This window comes from Struthio camelus, chromosome 1 (genome assembly GCF_040807025.1).
Source record: "Struthio camelus isolate bStrCam1 chromosome 1, bStrCam1.hap1, whole genome shotgun sequence".
NCBI lineage: Eukaryota > Metazoa > Chordata > Aves > Struthioniformes > Struthionidae > Struthio > Struthio camelus.
The window spans coordinates 135,018,895-135,041,387 of NC_090942.1; the positions used below are offsets into that span (position 1 = coordinate 135,018,895).

At 42.0% G+C, this 22,493-nt stretch overlaps 2 protein-coding genes across 4 annotated transcripts in view; one reads left to right on the plus strand and one right to left on the minus strand.

Moving 5' to 3' along the window:
- POLA1 (DNA polymerase alpha 1, catalytic subunit) overlaps positions 1–7,275 on the minus strand; it is a 217,964-nt gene extending 210,689 nt beyond the window's left edge. Inside the window, exons 1-9 of one of the 3 annotated variants that reach the window (XM_068917397.1) lie at positions 7,135–7,200; positions 6,161–6,311; positions 5,901–6,031; positions 5,070–5,194; positions 3,944–4,040; positions 3,365–3,445; positions 2,470–2,585; positions 2,152–2,214; positions 1,110–1,208 (exon numbers count right to left, since the gene is read on the minus strand). In XM_068917397.1, coding sequence (XP_068773498.1) covers positions 1,110–1,208; positions 2,152–2,214; positions 2,470–2,585; positions 3,365–3,445; positions 3,944–4,040; positions 5,070–5,192 — 579 coding nt within the window. In that variant the 5' untranslated portion in view covers positions 5,193–5,194; positions 5,901–6,031; positions 6,161–6,311; positions 7,135–7,200. Of the gene's footprint in view, positions 1–1,109; positions 1,209–2,151; positions 2,215–2,469; positions 2,586–3,364; positions 3,446–3,943; positions 4,041–5,069; positions 5,195–5,900; positions 6,032–6,160; positions 6,312–7,134 lie in introns of all 3 variants that reach the window. The other 2 variants (XM_068917406.1, XM_068917389.1) reach the window with 2 other exon arrangements.
- A 2,613-nt stretch (positions 7,276–9,888) lies between these two features.
- PCYT1B (phosphate cytidylyltransferase 1B, choline) overlaps positions 9,889–22,493 on the plus strand; it is a 46,215-nt gene continuing 33,610 nt past the window's right edge. Inside the window, exon 1 of the mRNA XM_009665390.2 lies at positions 9,889–10,159. Coding sequence (XP_009663685.2) covers positions 10,088–10,159 — 72 coding nt within the window. The 5' untranslated portion in view covers positions 9,889–10,087. The remainder of the gene's footprint in view (positions 10,160–22,493) is intronic.

Sequence of the window (22,493 nt, forward strand, 5' to 3'; positions counted from 1 at the left end):
CTCCCTCAGCACTCGTGGGTGCATCCCATCGGGGCCCATGGATTTGTGGATGCCAAGTTTGCACAAATGATCTCTAATCCGATCCCTCTCGACCAAGGGAGAGTCTTCCTTTCTCTAGACTTTCTGTCTTCTCTCCAGGGTCTGGAATTCCTGAGGACTGGCCTTAGCAGTGAAGACTGAAGCAAAGGCAGCATTCAATAACTCTGCCTTCTCTATATCCTTTGTTACCAGGATACAGAGAAGTATCAAGAAGTATATACAGAAGTACAGGATACAGTGTGCACCCACCCCATTCAGCCACCGGCCAACATTTTCCTTAGTCTTCCTTTTGATATTGATGTATTTGCAGAAGCCCTTCTGGTTGTCCTTGACATCCCTTGCCAGATTTAATTCCAAATGAGCCTTAGCCTTCCTTGTTGCATCCCTGCATACTCTGACAATATTCCCAAATTCCTCCCAAGTAGCCTCTGTCCCGTTTTCCACATTCTGTAGACTTCTTTCTTCTGCTGGAGTTCTGCCAGGAGTTCCTTGCTCATCCATGCAGGTCTCCTGCCCACTTTGCTGGACTTCTTACTCAGAGGGAGTAAGAACTCTTATCAAATCAGTCTTCCATTCTTAGCAGCCTACCACTTCAAAATCTTTCACTAGAGTCAATTTCTATCCATAGCTTCAATTTTCTATCAGCATCCCAATTCTGCAAAAGAGGAGGTCGTTATCCTTTTCCACACCCACAAACATTCTTTTCTCCACTTTTCATCTTCCATTCTCCATTCCTTGCCACACAGATCTTTTTATCTTTCTGCCTTGTCTCTTTTTCCTAACTCACCTTCATGCAACGCACCCAACATGAATACACCTGCCAAGTATAACAGTCAGCCTACATACTACTATTATACTAAAGATACAAAATGAGAGTTTTATTTTTTAATGCATTAATATGGAGGGGGAAGGGAAAATACATGAAGTTATACAGCAGCACTACTAAGGAAGCTAATGATAAACGTAATTTATAGAAGTAAAAAAAAAAAAAAAAAAAGACAAGAGTATCTCACATAATGAAAATATAGGTAAGACTTAGTAACAAGGACTTTTTCCATTTTTCACTTTACCTTAGGAGTCCGAGATGGTACAGAGAAAGGATTCAGTGGCGCTCCAGCAGATCTTTTTCTTTTCAGCATTATAACTGGTGGTGGACTTAGCTGAACAGTCTGAGTATTGAAAGAAAAGAGATAGTGACATAATAGAGATGGGTTGCTGGGTTCTTACCTTGGTTAGTAACATTTTCAACAAAGAGAAAGAAAACAACCAACACATCTCATTTTCCAAACTAACATCCAGATTTCATGAACTACCACTGCTTAATGCATTAAAAAATACTGCAGACGCATCTGAGACACAATGAAAATCGCTAGAGAAAGGGCGATTCCCACTTCAAGCATGTGCGGAAGAATCTTGTCAAGTAAAGAAAACTCCTGATATACAACTCAATCACTTAAAAAGAAAAAAAAGTTACCTGAGCAATCAGACCATGAAAGAAGCCACCAGACTTTTTGGTAAACAGTTTGAAAGAAGAACTGGGAACAGCCTCGTTTGAGACAGCCCAACCTTGGGTATGGTGGCAGCCATCCTGTTGTCCTAACTCAGAGAACGCATTAACTGGGTTCTCTGTAGCAAACCACGGAAAGCAGGAAGAGGCAGGCAGAAGCTCTGGCTACATCATCTGCTTGAATAGCCCTGTCTCCTCTGGGGACCCCAACCGCGCATCACTGGAGCACAGCAACTGGATATGCACATATACGGTATACTCTGGGCAGATGCAACTAAGTCCTGTTTCACTCCAAGACGGCAGGAAGCTAGAAGACTGCATTAGCATAGGCTCAATATCACGTTAGTATAAACCGTCTCTAATCAGGACATAGTAGTGTTGGCTTATCAAACTAATGTAGTCATGCAACTTCTGCAGGTAGGAAAGAACAGACAAGTCCACTGCATACACACATGGACTATATTAAGCAGATGTGCTATAGATTAAATCAAGTCTTAGATGGTCCAGCCATAGGAAGACTTTTGTTTTCTTTATCTATTCCAAGCAACCAAGCAAGAAAAATGAATAGGTTAAAATGTTTCAAAATTTTTCAAAAATGTACTTACTTCTGCATTTAGATCTTGAAGAATATCCCCTAGTAAATCATCCTTCGACAGGTCCACAGTTTTCTGTAAGATAACAGATTAGCCAAACAGTTCTTAGTTATCTGTGCACACCCAACCAGGAGACTGGCAGCAAATGACTAAAGGGCTTCTACAGAGCACACAAGATTTTCTGGAGTCCTCCACACACAACAGCTCCCAACAGGAGTTTATGTGTTGCTGTACACAAGCAACCGCAATAAACTTTTGCTTCACTCCCACTAAATCAAATAGTGCAAACAAGTTAAAAATCTTATAAATTAAAAAAATGCAGCAACTTACATCTGTATTTTTCTTCCCAGCACTGGCTATGAACATAGACTTAATCGTGTTTGGCTTTGACACCACAGGCTTCTTCACATTCTTTTTATCAACTGCAGATGTTCTGCTACCTTTTCCTACAGAAGAAGTGATTTATGTGTAAATTTGTGATTTATGCATAAAGAAATTAGATGTTTATAGGTCCTGTTATTAGCAGAGATAGACAGCTGAGATCAGCCTGCAGTGTAAAGGTGGAGAAGCAGCTTAAATGAAGCCTAATGATCTTTTGTTTGTTGCCAGCTTTCTCATGGCTGCTCTGCACTAAAAAAAAAAAAAAATGCAAAAACCTATCAGCATCATATCTTGCCTCATCACCTCAGAGGCGATCCTTGCACATCCATGTCCATACCCCAGCTAAAGGACAAAGATATTTCACATGAAAGCACGTGCAGAAAGGAAAGAGTATCCAGGTGTTTGGCACTACACTTGGATTCTCAACATCAGACTCAATTCCTCAGACTGCCACTGAATTACAGAAGTTGGCAAAATCATTTGATCCCAGACCCATAAAAGCATGTAAGTATTTCAGGGGCAAAAAAGACCATCCATCCTGTAGGCACCAGCTTTGGAAGCCAAGAACATTCCCCAGAATCATTTCTCCTAGAAGAGAGTACACAACCCACAGCGCACTGTAAGCAAAATTGCCCTGGTGGGGCTAAAGCTACCACAGACTGAGGTCAAATCACCTCCACCATGAAGGCTGGACAATATCCAGTCACAGGCACGGAACTATAGAGCTTCAAGTTAACACGTCATTTAGCCATATTCACCACATACTGATACCAAGAAGTTGCCCGTTTTAAGTGCCTTTTATAAGCAGTTAGAAGACTTTCTACGGTGGTTATGTTCCACCTACCTTTTTTACTGGAACCAAGAGCATCGTCATCCAGATCTTCATCAAAGATTTCCCTTCCATCTTCTACGTAGCCTATACCACCTGCACAAAAATAATTGTTAAAAATTTACATTTCTGACTCTGCCTGGTGACATTTCTAAACAATAGCTTCATAATTCAAAGTATCACAGACTTAAAAACTTATTTTTTACTTTATTTGAAAACGAATGTTATCAGTACAAGTGTTAAAAACCACAGCACTCTTAGCTATATCTTATTAGAGTAAATATATTACATGTTTAATTAGAAATTATCAATTGTAGGGTTTTTTTTCAAGTTACATCACCAATAACTGCTTTTGAAAATTTATTTTCTAGTTCTCTATTTATGGAAAAATATTTTAACTACTATCCTAACACATCTTTACGAGAACAGTGCATAAGACTTATCTCCATATAAAAGCTCATCTTTTTCTTGTCTACTAAAATAATCACAGGAAGGTACTGAAGCATAACTTACCTCAAAATATAAATATTATGAAACCCTATTGAGTTTGTAACACTATAATCAAAATCACTCTCCCAATGACTCTCAACTTACCATCGTCAACGATCCAGTCATCGTCTTGACGCTCTCTGACCATCCTGGAGTATTCCTCTTCATCTATTTCATCATAAACACCTGTGAACTCCTCAACCTGCGATTAAGTAATGGTATGAGAACTGTTAATACTTAATATACTATATATATTAATATAGGTCATTAGTAAGAACCTCCTGAGAACTCCAGAGTTTCATACACCATTAAATTGTTCACAACCAGCAAATGCAGTTATTCATTCGGTTGAAGGGTTTTTTGTTTTTGGCAGTGATAAAAGATCTGTTCCCAATTTTTAAAATTATCACAGTATATTGAAACTTAGACTACTGAAACCCTGGTAGAGGTTTCATTTGAAACTGACTTGCCTTACTGCATATTTCATATCGTCAAAAAAGAAAGATCCTAGCAAAGGCGAGTTCTGACCTCTGGCTCCATTCTCAAGCACTGAGATATGCTCAGTGAAAAGAAATATCATTTGATATGCCCAATAATAATGCTGAAGAGGCTCTTCTGTGCATCTGAATAAATCTACATCTTAATGACTGATACATTCCAAGCTTCTTCAGACTTATCCACCTCAATGCGGAAGTTCCTTCCTCTTGGCAGTGCAATTAATTGGCCCGCACCAATGTTACAATCACTGCCAAATGTTAGTTATATCAGTCAAATACTCAAATTTCATTTCCTTTGTGGAAACACAGTGTATTAATATTAATGCTTTTTGCCAAATAAAGCTATGAAATGTTTTTGAAGTTTAAAATCATTTTAAGTTTAAAAAAAAAAAAGTATTTCCCATCTATTAATTAAGCAATGAAATTCCAATGGCTGGTCCTTCGCTGTGGGATAGCTGTCAGGTGATATGGTGCATGTTCGACGTGCAGTTACTAAAATTACTTTAGTTTTGAAAAAAGAAAGAAACAAATCTGTGATGTCAGAAAACAGCAAATCAATTACAGTTACATTCTGAAATATATATATCATTTAAAAAAAAAAAGCTGACATGAAAGACAGATTTTGACTTCCTGTAATTTTAGATACATATAGAGGGTATTTAAGCATGTCAGCTTACACAGTAATACTCCCCAAATTCACTTTTTATTAAAAAGAAGAGATGAGCAATTTTCACCTCATATTTTATTTTTTCACCAGCTTTGGCTTTTTTCAGACGTTCTAGGGCTTCTTGCTGACCTCTTCTACACTTTTTCTCACGTCTAGAACGCGATGTGGCAAAACTTCCAGACTCGGCCATAGCTGAAATTAATTAAAAATAAGAGAAATAAGTTTAGTAATGAACTGCTGTTGCCTTTGCTAGTTACTGTTCAGTAATGTACTAACAGAGGGTTCCAGTATTGCTTAAAATCAAAACAGAGACCTAGATAAAAACAGTTTAAGTTGTATTAAACACTCAGCTATAAGCACAGTTTCATGGATTGCTCTTGATAAGCCAATTCTGCAACTAAAATGAAGACATGATCTCAGAGAGTAACAGAGAGCAAATAGACTTGGTGCCAGTTCACGTGCAATAAGTTTGGGAAGGGTAACAAAAAAAAAAAACCTCGAAAAACAAAAAAATCCCTACCACCTAGGTTTTTAAAAGCATATCTCAAATCTCACTAACCATTATCTGAACAGGATCCCCCCCCCACCACTTTTCCTTACAAATTTCCTAGCTCCTTTTATTTTGCATGTCTCCATGACAACTCGGGAAAAGACAGAAAAGGCCTACACTGCTGCAGAGCAGCAATGTTTTTTGGACAGTTTCACAACGCTTAACGGGCGCAGCTAGACTGAGACAAACGGGCACCAAAAGGCTGCTGCCCCAGCTCCCCCCCGTACTTCCTTCCCAGCACTCCCCCCAACCACGGCGCTCTCCGCTTCTCTTGACCCTTCTCCCGACGTTTATCGGGCCACCGAGACTGAACCGTGCCGATTCAACTTAGCGACGCGGACAACTAACCCGGCGACAAAGCTAAGGGTTCGTGTCAGGGCAGCGAGTCGAATCCTCCGCCCGCGCGGGGAGACGAGACCCAGGGCTCGCACAGGGGGCCAAGGCCAGGCAGCCGGCCAGAGGAGTTGGCCAGGCCCTTTCTGGCAACAGAAGGAGGTCAGATTGTTAATAAAGCTGTACCTAAACAGCACGGCTGAGACAAACAAACAAAAATTTATACGGTTAAGGGCCGGGGCGGATAGGAAAGGGGGACTGATGCTGACTCGTACCAGACACGGCAGAATTGCTAAGAGGCAACGCTCTGGGTGTATTTATACAGACAGACCAAGCTCCTCTGTCAATTCCTCGAGCTTCCCGGAAGTAGAGGTAAAACACAATTTCATTCTCAGCTTGCTTCACTCTCAGCAGACTCTCAGCTGTCTATGAAAACACATCCTTAGCTGCAAAACGCTAGTGCATTTCCATTTGATGAGCACCCAAGCTTGCAGGCCACAGGCAGGAACGTAAACATACGGCGTTTTAGCTCCGGATAGTCCAGTCTTACCAATGTGACAACTCAGGGCAACCGTGTCAACCAGCGGAGGCTACGAAACATACATCTGGTGACAGACAGAAATCAACCCTTTTCTGGATTTAATCAAACTGTATTTGGTGGGAGGGGAAAGCATGTCTTTTTTTTCTTTTTTCAATCGTTTTGAAGGTACCGTTACAGCTATCCTAAGCGACCAGACGATTTCCAAGTCGCGCAAACTGCCGACGTCCCCCCGGCCCGCCATGGAGCAGGGCAACCCCTCCTCCCCCGCCAAGCACCCCCCGACGAAGCCCTCGCAGCGCCACTGCCCTGCCTCCTGCGTTTTCCCTACGGCCACCGAAGCCCGCGCCCCGCCCGAGGGTGAGGCAGGCGGGGAGGGAAGCCGGACCCGGGGCCGCCGAGGGCACCCACCCGGCCGGGGCTCCCCGCGCCCCCGGCACCGGCCCGGCCCGGCCCTGCCGGGGGAGGGGGGGAGGGGGCGCGCTCCGAACGCTGCCCCCCACCCGCCGCCCACGCACGCGCCCGCCCGCACGCGCGCACATGGGCACGCGGCGCGCACCCCCCCCCCGCTCTCTTCCCCCCCCCAACCCCGCGCGCGCGCTGCCGCCCTATTACCCGCCGCCCCATTACCCGCCGCCGCGCCGCCCCGTCGCGAGGAGAGACGCTGCTCCCCGCGCCCGCCCGCCCCGTTCCCCCTCCGGCGGGCCTCACCGCCCCGGCTCCGAGCCCCGCTCTCGGCCATGGCGCCCGCCAAGCTCCGCTCGCGCCAAGGCTCCCGAAAGTGGCGCGAGACGGGAGCCCCGCGAGCCCCGGCCGCGGCGGCAGCCAATCAGGAGCCGCGGCGGCTCTGTCTCCGGCCGCCCCGCGCGGGGGGCGGGGCTGGCGCGCGGGGCCGTCGGGGGCGCCGCGGGCCGCTGCTGCCGAGGTGGGGGCGTGCGGGGCCGGGGCCGGGGCCGGGGCCGGGGCCCGGGCTCGGGGCTCGGGGCTCGGGCCCGGGCTCGGGGCCCTGGGCCCGCGGGCGGCCGCTTCGGCCGCCTCCCTCCGGTGAGCCGAGTGCGGGAAGGAAGCCGCGGGGAAGGCGCAGGCCCTTCCTGGGCGAGGCCTGCGGCGGCGGCGGCCCGGCCGCGGGCTGGCGTTAACGGGAAGGCTGGGGCTTGGCAGTGGAAGCAGGGGCAGCAGCCGTGGTCCTCGGGGCGCGTTAATTAATTAATGGGGAGGCGTGTGAGAGGGACGCAAGGGCAGCCAGGCAACGCCGGCCGGCCACCAGCAGGCCTCGTACCTACCCGAGGCATAGAGGGGCTTATGAGCCACAGCGTGCCAGACTGCTCGGGGCAAAAACGATATAAATGCACCCTTGTGAATCGGGAGGAACTGGTGGCTGATGTGTGATCCTCCAAAAAGCTGGAGCCAGGCTGTAACCTGTTGGCAGCAGGCTGGTAGCTGCTGGGAGGGACAGGCATGTCCCACACCCTTTTGAGCAATGTATGTAACCACTGAAGCCGTATGAGGGCGACCGTGCCAGATTATGGGAAAGATCCTACTGCAGCCACGGTTTTCTTTTAGCATATTTGGAGTAAGTATCCTTATCCTATGTCACAGGTTTGAGGAACTCCTTCAGTAGGTACTCCCTGGTCTCTTCCGACAGGTAGTAGTGGTGCAGTTTAGTGATAGAAGGGACAATGTGATGGTTGCTCTCCTGTTTCCCAGATCCCTTTACCTCTTTTTCTTTCCCTGCTAGACATGAAAAAATACATTCAGACTGGGATTCTTAAGTGGTGAAGGGCATTAACAGTTTGAGAAGAGGCTTGTTAGCTTTCTCCTTGCCTACACCTAATTTTTGGCGGGGAAGGGAGGTGAAGGTGGAATTTGTTCTGCTTATCTTGATCTTAGGGAGTTCCCTTCATTCACACGTATCAAAAGAGTATTACACACCAGCCTTCAACTGAGAAGCAAGAACTGCGTCTGGAAAATGATACGTTTCAGTTTTTAAAAGTCTTAGACTGCTAAAGCTTTAAGAGCCTACTTTAATATATAAAAAGAAATAATATAATTAAATATCGATTATATATTTATATATAGTTTATAAATAAATATAGCAATGATAAAATATAAAATAAAAAGATCTGCTTGTGTCTGTGAAACCCTGAGAAACTTTAGCTTTTTTGTGCTGTTTTGCCACAGATGAACCTTGATCTTTTTTCAGACATGACTGGTGTCCCTCAGTCACTACCCAAGGAACCTGCCACTTCCGTTTGCAGAATTTACTCAAAGAGCATTTGCTGCTCATGAAAGGATGAAGGCAGTCACTCCTGTATTGTGATGTGTGGCATCTTACAAGGGCAGATAGCTCCCAGCTCTGAAGAGCTATTTGAGAGTGAATAGGTTAACAAAAGTTTTAACTAGTACTACTCGGCCAGAAGATACTATTTTATTTTCAAATACCTACAAGAGAGAACGTTTATGATTCTGAAACTGACATTTTCCTTCTCCACAAGAGTTTCTTTGTGTTGGTAACTGCAAGAAACAAAAAACTACAAGACATTGATCCTTCTTTATAACTTCTTTTATTTACCCAGTTCTTAATGCTATACGGTCTCTGATGACCTAGTCTTAAATGGGACCAGAAAAAGCACCCAAAGCCAATGCAGCAGCTCACTGCTGCCAGAAGAGGCAGAGCTGTGCCCCCAACCACCCCAACAGCCAAAAAGCTCTTCCCAAGCACATGAGGGAATGAGACCACCCCTTTCAGCAATAACTAGTTATTAGGTCAGCTTAGCTGTAACAACCCACATCCGTAGAAACACTGGCAGCTTTAAAAATAATGCCTGTCTGATATATGCATGGCCTTGTATTTGGGACACAAATATTTTCCCTAGTGTATGCATTGCTTTTTAAAATAAATGTACAAGACAGGATCGCATGACTGAGTGTAATGTGGGGTTCAGATTTCAAAAATTACTCAAATATTTTAAGCTATGCTAGAGAAATTTATAAAATAGCAATGTCACAAAATTGTTCAGATTGAATAAAAAGTGATGCTACATTTCATATATACCTAGTTTATGTTCCTTCAAATAGTCTGGGATTTTGAATGGACCAGATTTTTTTTGTGTGTGTTAAAATAAAACAGTATCCTTTGTCAGTTGTCATACAAACAGTAGAGTGTTTGTCATTCAGGTGATGCCATAATTTGAGCCAGTACACAATGACACAGTTAATTTATCAAACTGAAATTGTTGCCATAGCCCCACTGTGGGACAGTGCAGATCAAACAAAAGCCTTTTTCATGAATTTTGATTCAATCCTGACATTCATCTCTGGCCATAACAGGAATGCATTTGTTTTCCAGAGCATACCACAACAAGCATATAAGTGCTGCAGGGAGAAAATAGAAAGGGGAGGGGGCTTGCTTTGGAAAAGAGAAATAACCCAGCAAGATTTGGGACTTCCCCTGCTAAATAGCTTTCTCACAGTGGATTTCTTTGAGCTGATCTTTAATCTCCCTTGGGACAGTCATACAAGAACAACTTGGCATGACCTTTGCTCGACTGTCTTTTAAATACAAGAAGTAGGAATTTCACTGTGCAGTGCACACCCACTCAAGGTCTCTCAAGGAAAGTGTGATAGCTACACAGACAAGTGTGAGAGGAGCACATTAACGAAGATGGTAGGCAGCCAAAAACGCAGTACGGAAGAGGAAGCACAGGAAACCTTCACTCCCGGATTTCAACGAAAGGTGACACAGATATATTTTCCATGTTTTCTTAAAACTTTAATTTAAATGTTATGAATAGAAAATACTGTAAACTCACTGCAAGAGCTCCAAATTAATATATATAGTACTATATATTGACACATTAAAGTATAGATTAACTTAAGAGTATCAAGCCCACCTGAAGAGGACAAAATAATTACTGTATTGAAGATTATTCTTTTGTGATAATTTTTGTGTCTAGGGCATGCTTGATTTGTCTCAAAGACAGAAGGACAAAAAGTTAAATCTCTCAGACTTAGACATTATGCATTCAGCTTATGGGTGGTAGGTTTTTTTAATGATAAAAAAATCTGTTGAAATGTAAAGGGGTAGTATAAAAAAAAAGAATGTAAGTAGACCATAAATTACAGCAGAGAGTGCAAATTCAACTGCACTATGTCTGCCTAAATGACTAGACATTATTATATCGTTGTTAGGTCCAGACTATCTTTGTGGACAAGTGTGTATATGTGTGTATACTAGTGCACCGGTGTATTTTTTATATGGGTATATATGCTTTATGTGTATGTTACACACAAACACAGAGTATTTTTGTTCTTTTATTTATATTCCTTATGATATTGGTCTGAATTAATTACTCAACTTGAAGTTTTACATCTCGTATGCTTCAGCTCTTTGACTAGTTCATTTTAGCAACCCCTTACTATGCTATTCATGTGATATTTCAACACAAATTACTTAAACTACTACAGTTATCAAAATTGGCTGTATGGGGGAACACACTATTAAAGGAGCACAGATTAAGTAAATTTAAAAAAAAAAACTCATAATTTTTACCTACCAAAAGGTCTTTGTTTTCAAAACTCTTCACATGTAATTAGCTGATAGAAACATGGAGAATTAAATGTTTGTCCATTTGTTTATCAGTAAAGAAGATAATGGAAGCATTTACGTTTGGAGAGTAGGCACCTTGCTTACTAGGCTGGTAAATGCCTCTTGTTCACCAGACAGCTCTTTTTTATTTCCTGAGTCACCTGCTAACATCAGGATGAAGCGAACAGTGTTGCTGTGCTGACATTAAGGCTCTGAAATGTAAATGTAAAATAAAGAGTAAAACCACAGCATCCATTAATTTCCATTCTAACAGAAAAAAAAAGTAGGTTTATGGATTGAACATCCAGAGATTAAAAAAAAAAAAGAAGCATTAAATTCTAACTGCAATTAAATTACCACATATCCTAGTAACTCTACCAGAATCAATGGAATTGCGCTAACTGTAATAGAGATCAGAATCCAATCACCTGCCTGCCTAATACAATATTCCTATTCAAGCCTAGAAGAAAAGTACAAAATATTATAATGTAAATTAAATAGGGAAGACAAGCTAGAGCAAACTCACGGAGAATGAGCCCTCACATAATTATAATGTCTAAGAATTAAGTCTGGTGCCAATGGTTTTCAAAAGCATACAGTTATTGCCACAGCATGAAAGTCTCTGTTTTAACTACTTTCAGCACTCTCTCTTTACAATTTCACGAAAATGAACAATTAATGTATAAGCAGAACATTATTGCAGAGAGGCTGTTACATTTCAAGACCTGGCTGAAGATCAAATACACTTCCAATAGTGAATATTCTCAGTATTCAGTGTTTCAAGCCTCTGCAGCAGAAGAGAGGAAATCATCATGATAAGCTTCTATGCTTTAAAATATTTACCAGTCTAGTTGTAACCCTCACAATTCTCTGGCACTCTGTTGCTGAATTAATGTAAGTGAAACCTGTGCTCCCAGTGCTGGGGAGCAGCAAGGGCTGGCTGCTCCCTAAGAGAGAGGAGCCGCCCAGCATGATAACAAGGCTGGCAGGCAACCACAGCCCCTGAGTGAGGTGAGCAGGGCAGGCCCAGGGATGGTAGTCCGGGTCAACCAAGAATCCAGATCATCAAACCTCTGTGGTGATGAGGCAGTTCCAAGGTCAAACCAGAAATGCAAGTCAGGGTCAAGTTCAGTGACGGTAACAGCTCAGTGATTACCAGGCAAGTCCGCAGTGATGAGGCAGCTCCAGAGTCAAGCCAGGAAGTCAGTCCACGAGTCAGGGTCCAGATCAACAGAGCCCATGGCCAGGCATAGGCATGTCTGTGGCTGAGCTGGAGACAGGCATAACCGCAACATATCTTAGGTGGGGACTGAAAGTTTAAACACAGCCCCTGGGCAGACGGTATGGGTGGGGGCTCTAGGTGAAGTTGGTCACAAGCCATGAAGGTCTGTTAGTGCCCTCAGGGCCCTGACAGCAGGTGTGTGTTCTCACACCTTAGAGGTCTGGGTTCAGATGGGACTTACTGCAGAGGCATGTATTTGCTGTGGGTTGTCAGTAGTCCATTTCAAGGGACATGGAGCCAGTGCAAGGATATGGAATGAGGAAAAGGACAAGGCATGCGAGACTTGGGGCTGGGGGGTACCTTCTCCCAGGGAGCTGCTGGAGACCGTTGGGTAGGCTTTGGGAGGACGGTGCACTCAGGAGCCTGGGGCTGGGCAGAGGCTCAGCATTATAGGGACATCACAGTCCGGGACCAGGCTGACCACTCCGGAGGAATTGTAGGGGCAAGGCCTTGCACAGCCATGGGCCAGGCCCCACTGCACTCGACTGAGGCCTTGAAAAGGGTGCAGCGAGGGCTGGCTGCTCCCTAAGGGACACAGAGCCAGGAGCAGCGCAGTAACACGACTGGTAGGGCAGGGGTCTTGCCAGCCAGGGTCCAGGCCCACAGCGCTAAGGAAGGCAAGCAGGGCATACCTGAGGGCGGTAGTCGGGAACAGTCAAGAGTCCAGATCCTCAAACAAGGCCTCGGACCTGCCTCATCTTTGTGGACAAGCCAGAAATGCAAGTCAGGGTCAGCTCCAGTGGTGGTAAACAGGGTCAGACACAGCCAGTGATCGCCAGACATGTCCATGGTGACAAGGCAGGTTGAGGGTAGGACGGGAGGTCAGTCCACGAGCTCGTCTGGGCCTGGATCAATAGGGTCCATGGCCAGGCTCAGCTGCAGCACAGCTGGAGCTGGAGACTCGCACACCTACAACATAGCCCAGGCAGGGACTGAAGGCTCATGCCTGAGCTGAAAGGGGTCCTGGGCCTGGGTGACAGGGCAGAGGGGCTGGGTGGAGGCGCTGGTGAGGCTGGTCAGGGCCATTAAGGCCTATTAGTATACTCAGGGCCCTGACATGCAGATCCCATGTCAATCTAGTTGCATAGCCAGCACCCTTAATTTATTGTAACACAGTTTTAAATACTAAATTGCTTTCCAAACTTATATTTGACCTTTTTATATCATTAATATTTCACTGTGCTTGGGCTATAAAAATACAGAAGCTTAGTGTTATTGAGGGTCACTTTCAATTCTCTTGTTCTCGCATGTATTTTTCAAAAACACATGACCCACTTAGAAGAAATTATTTAATCCACAAGTGCCTCCTTAATGACACAGAAGCTGGGAAGAGATTTTTCCACTTTCCCTGTGATCTTTCAACCATTACAGCTTTCCCAATTTTTTTCTACCTTTCCCAGATTTACAGTGGCTCTTAAGCTGTCTCTATTCTTCCCCTTAAGACTACAGCATAACTCATTTTGTCATCCTGCTGTAGCTAGCTTGTCTACATGTGGAATTGTAGAATAACTCAAGTTGGACCTCTGGAGGTCTCTAGTCCACACCGTGCTCAAGCAGGTCCAAGAAAGAGTAGGTTGCTCAGGCCTTGTCCAGTCAACGTTCAAATACCTCAAGGATGGAGTCCACAACCTCCTGTCCTATGCGTCAGGAGAATATGTGGGGTGGGTTTTCCCTCTCCCTCTCCTTCTTCTCCATCTCCTCCCCTCCATGCTCCAGAGGCCTCCTAGAAGGCTGCTACTGAAAACAGTGAAGCCTCACTCTTCTGAGGTGTTCAGCGATGGAAAGAACATATCTGACTTACCAGCATATACTGTCTCCATTCAAACACAGCAGAGAGCCCACAGAAATGCCAGAACTATTTTGTGCTTGAATATGAGAGTTAGCAAATGACAGTAATCTAGTTTCAGTATTACATCTGAGTAAAGTGTGAAAAATTAGTCCTAGGACTTTCATGATATGGTTAAGTATGCCTAGATAAGGTTTGAGAAGCTTCGCTAAAATTATTCAGTGAAAGGATTTATAGTATTAGTGATAAACTTAAAGCTAGATAGGAATTCATACAGGACTGACAATCTGGCTTTTGTGTTGAACTTTTTAAAGCCAGAGAGTGCATGCAATTCTTTTCCCATAGTTGCTTCTTTACGGTCTACATCTTACCTTCTCTCATTCTATCTTTCCAAACCAAATTGCTTTATGAAGCCTTTGTTTCCCACACTTTGCTTAGTCTTTTGTACTAGTAGTAAATTTACTACTTTTTACTAGTAAAAACAGTAAATGTCAAGCCTTTGACTAGATTTTGTTATTTTATTTCGTAATGCTTTTTTCCCAGCCTCACTCTACAGAATGTGATCTAAGTCTTATTTTACTGCATGCTATTCATGCTCTACTCTCAGAACAGAGTAACTAGCTTCCTCTAGTCTTATGTCTTGGGAGAAGGTTATGCTTCTTTTTTAAAACGTTACAGCTACAGTACAGAAATGCCTTAGAAACCATGTAATTTACCATCACAAAGGAGGGGCTGAGATTACCCTTTCTGAAGGGGAGTCTACAGTTAAAAGGTTTTACAAAGGACAGGTGCCAAATTTGAGTTGTCCTTATCTGATCTATAGAATGATTACCATTCTGTAGCACTTCTCAGATGTCTCTCCCTTGTGTGTGTCCACTCCACTGGCATCTGATCGCGCTTTGCAAGACTAGCCAGTCACCGATTTTTCTATCCATCCAAGTCTGAGTAAGATGTGCTTGATTATTCCTTTTGGACACTAGCAGGAAAGTAGTAGTGAACCTGAGAGAGACAATCCTTCCAATTGGTTTTGGTCTGCCCTAATTAAGGCAAAATGGAAGAAGCTGTTACAGGAAAAGTTCTTCAGTTTCCAAGTCCCAGAACTAAACATAGGCAGTTTCTGTGACTGACAAAGGATTTTTCATGTTCCATTAGATACTTCAGCAGCTAAAACCAATACAATGTTCAGTATATCACTATCGTGTACATGCAGACAGTGACTTATATCCAAGATGGAATTTTCCTAGTTTTCATGCAAATAGAAACGGCACACTGCTGTCACGAGTGCCAGCCCTTCAGCCAAATGTCAAATCTCTCCTCCCAGTTATGAAAGCGTTTGAATATTTCAAAGAAAAAATCCCCAAAATATCTACAGGATATTTTCAGTGTCTTTTACAGAAGCAGTTGGATTATGCTGGTAGAAGTTTTCTATAACTGCTCAGTGGCTAGAAGATGCCCAGCCTGTAACATATCGGATCAAAAGTTTCAAAGTTGGCAAAGTTATAAGCATTTGAAACGGGATCTTCTAATGGAAAGGGTCAAATAATCTTAATGGGAAGTGTCAAAACAGTCTTGATAACTACCAGCAACAGAACAAGCTAACGTGTATTCATTTTACAGTGCATCAGTACATATTTCATTTTAAATAAGTTGTGTAACTCTACCCAGATTATCAAACCCTCCAGTCAGTAAGTTTTTTGTATCCAACACATTAAATGTGGGCCCTCAAAAATCACTGGAATGCCGTTTATAGTAGGGTTTTTTTAATACGTTTTCCTCAGCAGGTCTGCATTTGAGATGGTATGGGGAGAGACCTGCAAAGACATTTGCATGAAAAATTGACAAATGGGAAAGTAAAGGTTGACAAGAAGGCTGGAGAAAAGGGTGGAGGCTAATAATATTAGAAAAGATAGAGTAACAGAATACTGAAGGTCAATCCAAGAAGCTTGAAATTGAGCTGGTGGGGAAGTGGAATGCAGTGGATAGACTGAAAATGGGTAGAAGAGAATGGAATAAAAAATATGGGCGAGAAAGTCAATCTTAGAAAAGGTTTTTGTGTGGATTTGAGGGGATTGGTGGGCATATCTAGAAAGCTGGAAGAGGGGAGACTTAAACTGATACAAAAAGGGAGATAATTATAGCTTGTTGAGGAAAAGAGAAAGAAGGTGATAAAAAACATAGTTTAAATGTGAATAGGAAAGAGATTTTTCGTAAATTAGACAGCATATGTAACCAGTTGCTAGAACATGAATCATCTAAGCAAACTTTATTATGACATATATAAACAGGATTGAGGTCTGTAATACTCAGCATTATATTTCCCAGTACTGGTAAAGTCAGAGCTATAGTACTGTGCTTACATCACACTGCAAAGAAGCTATAGGGAACCAAAAAGAGAACGGGAAGATCATCAGAGGTCTGGAAAATCTGACCTATGAGAAACCATTGGAAGAAGTGAGGCTGTTTAGTCTAGAATAAAAGCCTATGAGATGGGACAAAAATACCAAGCTACTTGCTGAACGTGAGATCTGTACTCCAAATCCTGAAACTGCTGTTTGAAAACCTTAATCATAAGTAATCAAGGCACATAAAAGAAAAAGAGAATAAATCTGTCATATATGTCCAGTAGAACAACAAGGAGGGGAATTAGATTGCAGCAATGGAGATTCAGGATAGATGTTAAGAAAAACCTTCTAAGAGGTAAAAGAGTGATATAAATGGATTCACTAGATTGCTGCAGTTCTGGGAAGGAAATGACCAACTAATTAGCTGTTAGCTAATCTAAATGCTTCACAACCTCTGTGCATTCAGCAGAAAAGTCCCACTGCAGCAAAGACTGTCCTTCCATAACAACCCAATAATTGAAAGCCTGGTTGTTAAAAGTTAGCAAGAACAACAAAATAATCTAATAACAGGATAAGCAGACCTAACATTTTCAGCACTATATGGCCAGCTCTCTGACTGTAGAAAAAATTAAAACAGATATCCTCTTGGTCAAAAATTAACCATAAGTTCTCACGATTTTCTTCAAAATTGTTTATAAAAGCAGTTCATAAGAGAGCTGGAACATGAAGAACCTACCACAAAGTGGGTAGCCCCACTTATTCAAAACAGTGCTATAAAGCATGGATAAATGGCATCATCAAAGGCCCCTATTTTCAGGATTATATGGATTTTGGCTGATTTACCTACAAACCATATTGGAATTAGTATGACATTTTTAATTAAAATCTTACGTGAAAACTGTCTAATTTGTTTCCATACAAGTTTTCTGAGAATATAGCATTTATTAAAAATCACATCTCTACCATGGAATTATAGAAAGAACCAGAAATAAGATTATGCTATATCAAATCCTACATTTTTGCTTTAAATAATTTACAGACTATCACTACATCTATATAAAATCTTATGGATATAAACCAGATACAATTCTGTATGACTCCTTCATAGGAGAAAATCAGAAATGTTTTGGATTAATTCTAACAAGAACTTGATAGTTTGTAAGTACTGTGCACTCCACTAGAATGATGAAGTTACAATTTAAAAATGAATTAAAGCTGCAGTATCAGATAACATTACATAGAAACAGCAAAGCAACAGTGTTGGAGGCAGTAAAAACCAAAAGGGTGTGTATTTAAATTGATCCCTTTCATTCTCTCCCTGTGGAGATGGAAAAAAAATATAGCATTGTGGAGTTTTAATCTCAGTCTAAAAATAGATGACTTAAACACTTGACCATGACAGCAATAAGGTATCTTTTTCTTCTATTTTTGACTACTAATTCTAGCATGACTGGAATTAGTATAACATAGATAGATAGACAGAAAGAAACAGATACATAGGTAGATATATAGACAGACAGATACACAGATAATATTTTAACTATTTGTTCCAGATAAAGCCATTCCTCTGTCTTAAAAAATCTTCCAGCTGACAGTTGTTAAAGCCTTCAAGATCCAAAATATATACATTGAACCAAAACCGAGCTCAATTGTTAAATGTTTGATAATTTATTCTATGTTGTTTTCTGTAGATGTTTGGCTTTGAAGTCCATAGTTTCCTGATGACTTTTGGACAGAGAAAATATACGACAGTCCTTTTTTCTTCGTTATGGCTCAGTTGTAAGTCAGAAGACTCATGTAGCTTCTCTCATGTCAAGTTGATTTTAAATAAAACTTTTGCTGTGCTAACTAGTACTTGAGATCCACTGAGGCACTTTAAACACTCCATAATATTCTGTAAGGGCTGCAATATATTCCAGTCCCTGCTTTCACAAAGAGCATGGGAATAATGGAGTATCTTTGCATTACCAAAGCACATGTCCTTAGCCTGGGGACTTCTTGGAGTATTTCCAGACTTCTCTGCAGCTGTAAGAACTCTGCATAATTGAGTGCATCTAAGCCAAATTACCTCATATGCAAGCGGCTTAGCTATAAGTCGCTATACTCCGCTGAAGTTAGCAGGCTATAGGTTTGCTTTAGCAGTAGAAGGAGCAGAAAGCTTTCCTTGTTAGCTAATTATGAAATGCATATCTTCTCTCTCCTCAAGCAGTCTGAGGTCTTCAACAGGTTTATTAAAAATTTCCAAGTGCAGGTTGATGCTTCTAGGGATTTTACCTTAAGCTATGGATGCAATTAGTATGCATTAAACAGCGTATCTATGACCCTTGGTGTAGTGAGTAAGTTTCTTGCCTATCTTAATCCATCTAAGATAAAGAAATGAGAAGACCCCCCCTTCTCCTCCCAGGGCAAGTGGACACATTAATTCATGTTCAGATTTCAGTCATGTTGGACTATCAATGCTAGTCTGCTAGAATGAGTTTAACGTATGTAATATGGTGAAAGCATGGTAGAGGTTTTTATAAATGCTGGAGTCTACAAGTAATCTAAGTTTATTTAGTTATAATTGTGGGCACTGACCCATGTTCCACTACAAGTTTTTAATAGTGTTAAATGGCTACATTGAAAAAAAAAAAGGCAGAGGGATACTTAAAAGTGAACACCTGAAGATACAGAGGATTCTACACAGACCACTTGTCTCTATATCCTCAGAAGCTCAGGCAGAGATCATACGTTCAGTTTGAGAGAGGAGAGGATTTAAATGTACCAGTTAAATATACTATTTGTTGATATCTTTCATACTTGGAGAATTAATTGTTCCATTTCGCAAATATAAATTCCATACAGAAAAAGCCCACTACATATCAGTGGGAGCATTCCTAACAGTTAAGATTTTTCCCTATTTGCACAATTCAGATCTTGGAATTAGTGTTAAGAGGATTGGGATCATGGTTTCCTGGCTTGTTTGCATATAACATCAACTTATGCACCAAGGGACAGGATTTTTATGCGTCAGATGTCTGTTCAAACCCAAGCAGCTGTCACCAAGGGCTCAGTCATTAAAGGCAGTGGTTACATATCCCTGTAACTTCTGAAGAAATGGCAGGAGGATGCCCAAGAGACCTTATTCAGCCTGATGCAAGGTATTTGGATACTTACAAAAATTAGATGCACAAACCTTCCCAACCATCGTTCTTCTTCCATTGTTCTTTTAAAAGTTGGGTCTCATGTAAGGATTCACAGAAGACCACCTGCTGAGCTTTTCCAGTCAAATCAAATTTTTTGTCTGTATAAATATATTTTATGTATATATTTTAAAGGATAACGAACACATATCACAGCCTGTCGAAAGCTTATTCCCCCTGCCCTCGCCCCCAGCTAGAAGAAAGTACAGTTTAGGATATCTTACGCAAGAACATAAACCCAATACATTGACAAAGGTCCTCAGAGCCAAGACAGCCTGGGACAAGTTCTATTTGATTTTGACAGATACGGCACACCCCACAATCTTCCCCAGTCTTCTTGCCAGATCCTTTGCCATTATTTCACCTACCTCTCTATTGATGAGGTACAAACATTTTCTTTAATTGCACTCCTCAGATAGAAGGCAACAACAATTGTAAGGTATTTTCCAAAGTTGGATTAAGAAGTAAGCAACAACAGGAGTATTTCATTTCCACTTTGAAACTCTGACACAGCTTAGACAGGTGATAACACCACTGCAAGAGAGAAACATCATTCTTTAATATTACATATATCTGTATGTATACATATATTTATATGTGACATTATGTACAACAGTAAAGAATGATGTCTTTCTCTTTTCCTCTGGAAAAATTTATCTCTGTAAAAACTTTTTGAATCAAAACGCAGCCAGAGTCAGTAGCAAACTGCCAGCATGAAAGTAAAGGTGGAATTCACCCTTTTGTGCACAGAGTAAGAGATAAAGGAATTTACCTTTCCAATTTATTGGCAATCATCCAGCTGCAAGAACAGCTATTTCTCTTGTCTCTTCCCCCCTCCACACGCCGGTCAGGGAGGGTTGGACACTGACTCTAGTTGAGTATATATCCAGCACTACTCCTTCGGCACACCAGCACTGGTCTTTTAACAGCCAGCATATTTGTCTGGATTTTTAAAGGGGTTACCTGCTAAGTCTGTCTTGTTGAAGGTCTAACACTGCTCAGCCATACTGTCCAAATATTCTCCTAACAGCACTCCTTCAAATTTTTTCTCCTAAGAAAATGAGTAACAAATTAAGGTCACGGTGCTGCATTAATCATGTTTTTAACTATTTCCCTTGAGTATACATTCCATAATGTGTAAGTAGTCTATGTGGAAAGAATAACTGATAAAGGAACTTAATTACAGGAAAAAGATTCAACTGTGGGATTTAGTTATATAGTTTGGCCAGATATTTTCCTTGATCAGCTAAGTATTTTGGTAAGTAATTCCTTTTTTTCTTGACTTCTGCCTCATTCTTGATCTTTCTTTTCGCATTCTCTTTCCTTTCTGCATTCTCTTTTCCACCACTTCTTTTTCACTTATCCATCCCTTTCCCTTTCACATAGCTCTTTTTTTGTTTTTCATTGCGCTCTGCTGCTTTTGCCATGTTTGATAAAACATTTGAAATTAAGCTCTCAACTCCTATGGAGTGACCACGAGCCACAATTCTCTCATAGATTATCATGGTTTGGGTTGCTTTATAAGCTTGTGTCCTTTGATGAAGTTTGAAATTTAAAAACAAAGTTAAAAGTACCCACCATTGCTAAGCACTACTGAACTACACAGTTACTAACCTATCACGGTTAAGGCCAATAGATTCCCTCCATTATAAAAGTATTAGTTTTATAGTATCTTGATAACATTTTCATGCGCTTCAAGTGTAAGAAAACCAGGTATTTCATTTCTGCTGTGTTGAACCCATAGCTCTGTGTCATGAACTAGCCGCACAGGATGACTAAAAAAATCTAGTTATGATTCCTAAGTAGATATAGTAGATTCCTAGCCAATGGTCAGGGAGCTCCATCAAGTATTTAGCTGTAGTAGAAATTTTTAGCTGTATTTTGCCTAAGGCTCCATTAAAATCACATTCTTTCATCTATATCTTGTTGGAACACAATTATTTTTTACAAAAAATGTTACACAGATTTCCTTTTCCTAAAAAACAACTTGACTTTTTTAGCACCAAAAATATGCAAAAACCTAGAAACTCAACCAAAGCATAGATTAATATATATTTTTAAAGAAATACTTCCTTAGCCGCTGAATCCTTTTGATATCCCTAATTTAAAAATGCATACTACATAGAAGTACTCGTATATTTCAATTCCGTTCCAAAAATGCGCTCAGGACATAAGTAGTGCTTCCTCACAAATCATCTGAATGTCAAAAACTACAAGAACATATACATTCAATCAGTTGATAGAAGTAACCAAGCATTTTAATCACATAGCCTACTAAAGGCTCCATTACCATCTCAGCTTGGGATGAGTAACTCGCAGTCTAATCAGATTTCTCATTCTTACTGTGTTGAAAAGTCCACCCGCTGTTCTCAGCTCTAAAATGAATAAGGATTTGTATTATGAACTTGGACAGACCTGATCTCTTAAGATTAGTATCTCCCCCTCCTCCCCCGCCCCCCGCAGTATCAGAAGGAAGGCGGAACGGCCTTCCACCCCTAGCCTACCTTCCAAGTCTGTTTCAGGTACAGTGCGGCCTGAGGAAGCCAGGGCGCGGCGGGGGCGGGGAGGGGGGAGATGCCACCCGGCAGCCCGCGCGCAGCAGGGGGCCGCGGCGGCCGGGGCGGGGCGGGGCCGCCGCGCGCGCGCGCGGCCGTTAACGGCCGCCGCGGCTCGCCTTCCCGCCGGGAGCTGTCCATTCAGTACCACAGAGCGCGCGCGCGCGTGGCCGGGCCGTTTCATGAAACCTCTCTCCTCATAAACGGTTCCCTTGTGTCTTGTGTCTTTTTCCCTTTTTTTTTTTTTTTTTGTGTGATAGACTTACCAAGGGGTTGGAGTTTGTCAGTTCTGAAGGAGTGAAACTTTACGCTTTTTATAACGCGGCTATCTCGAA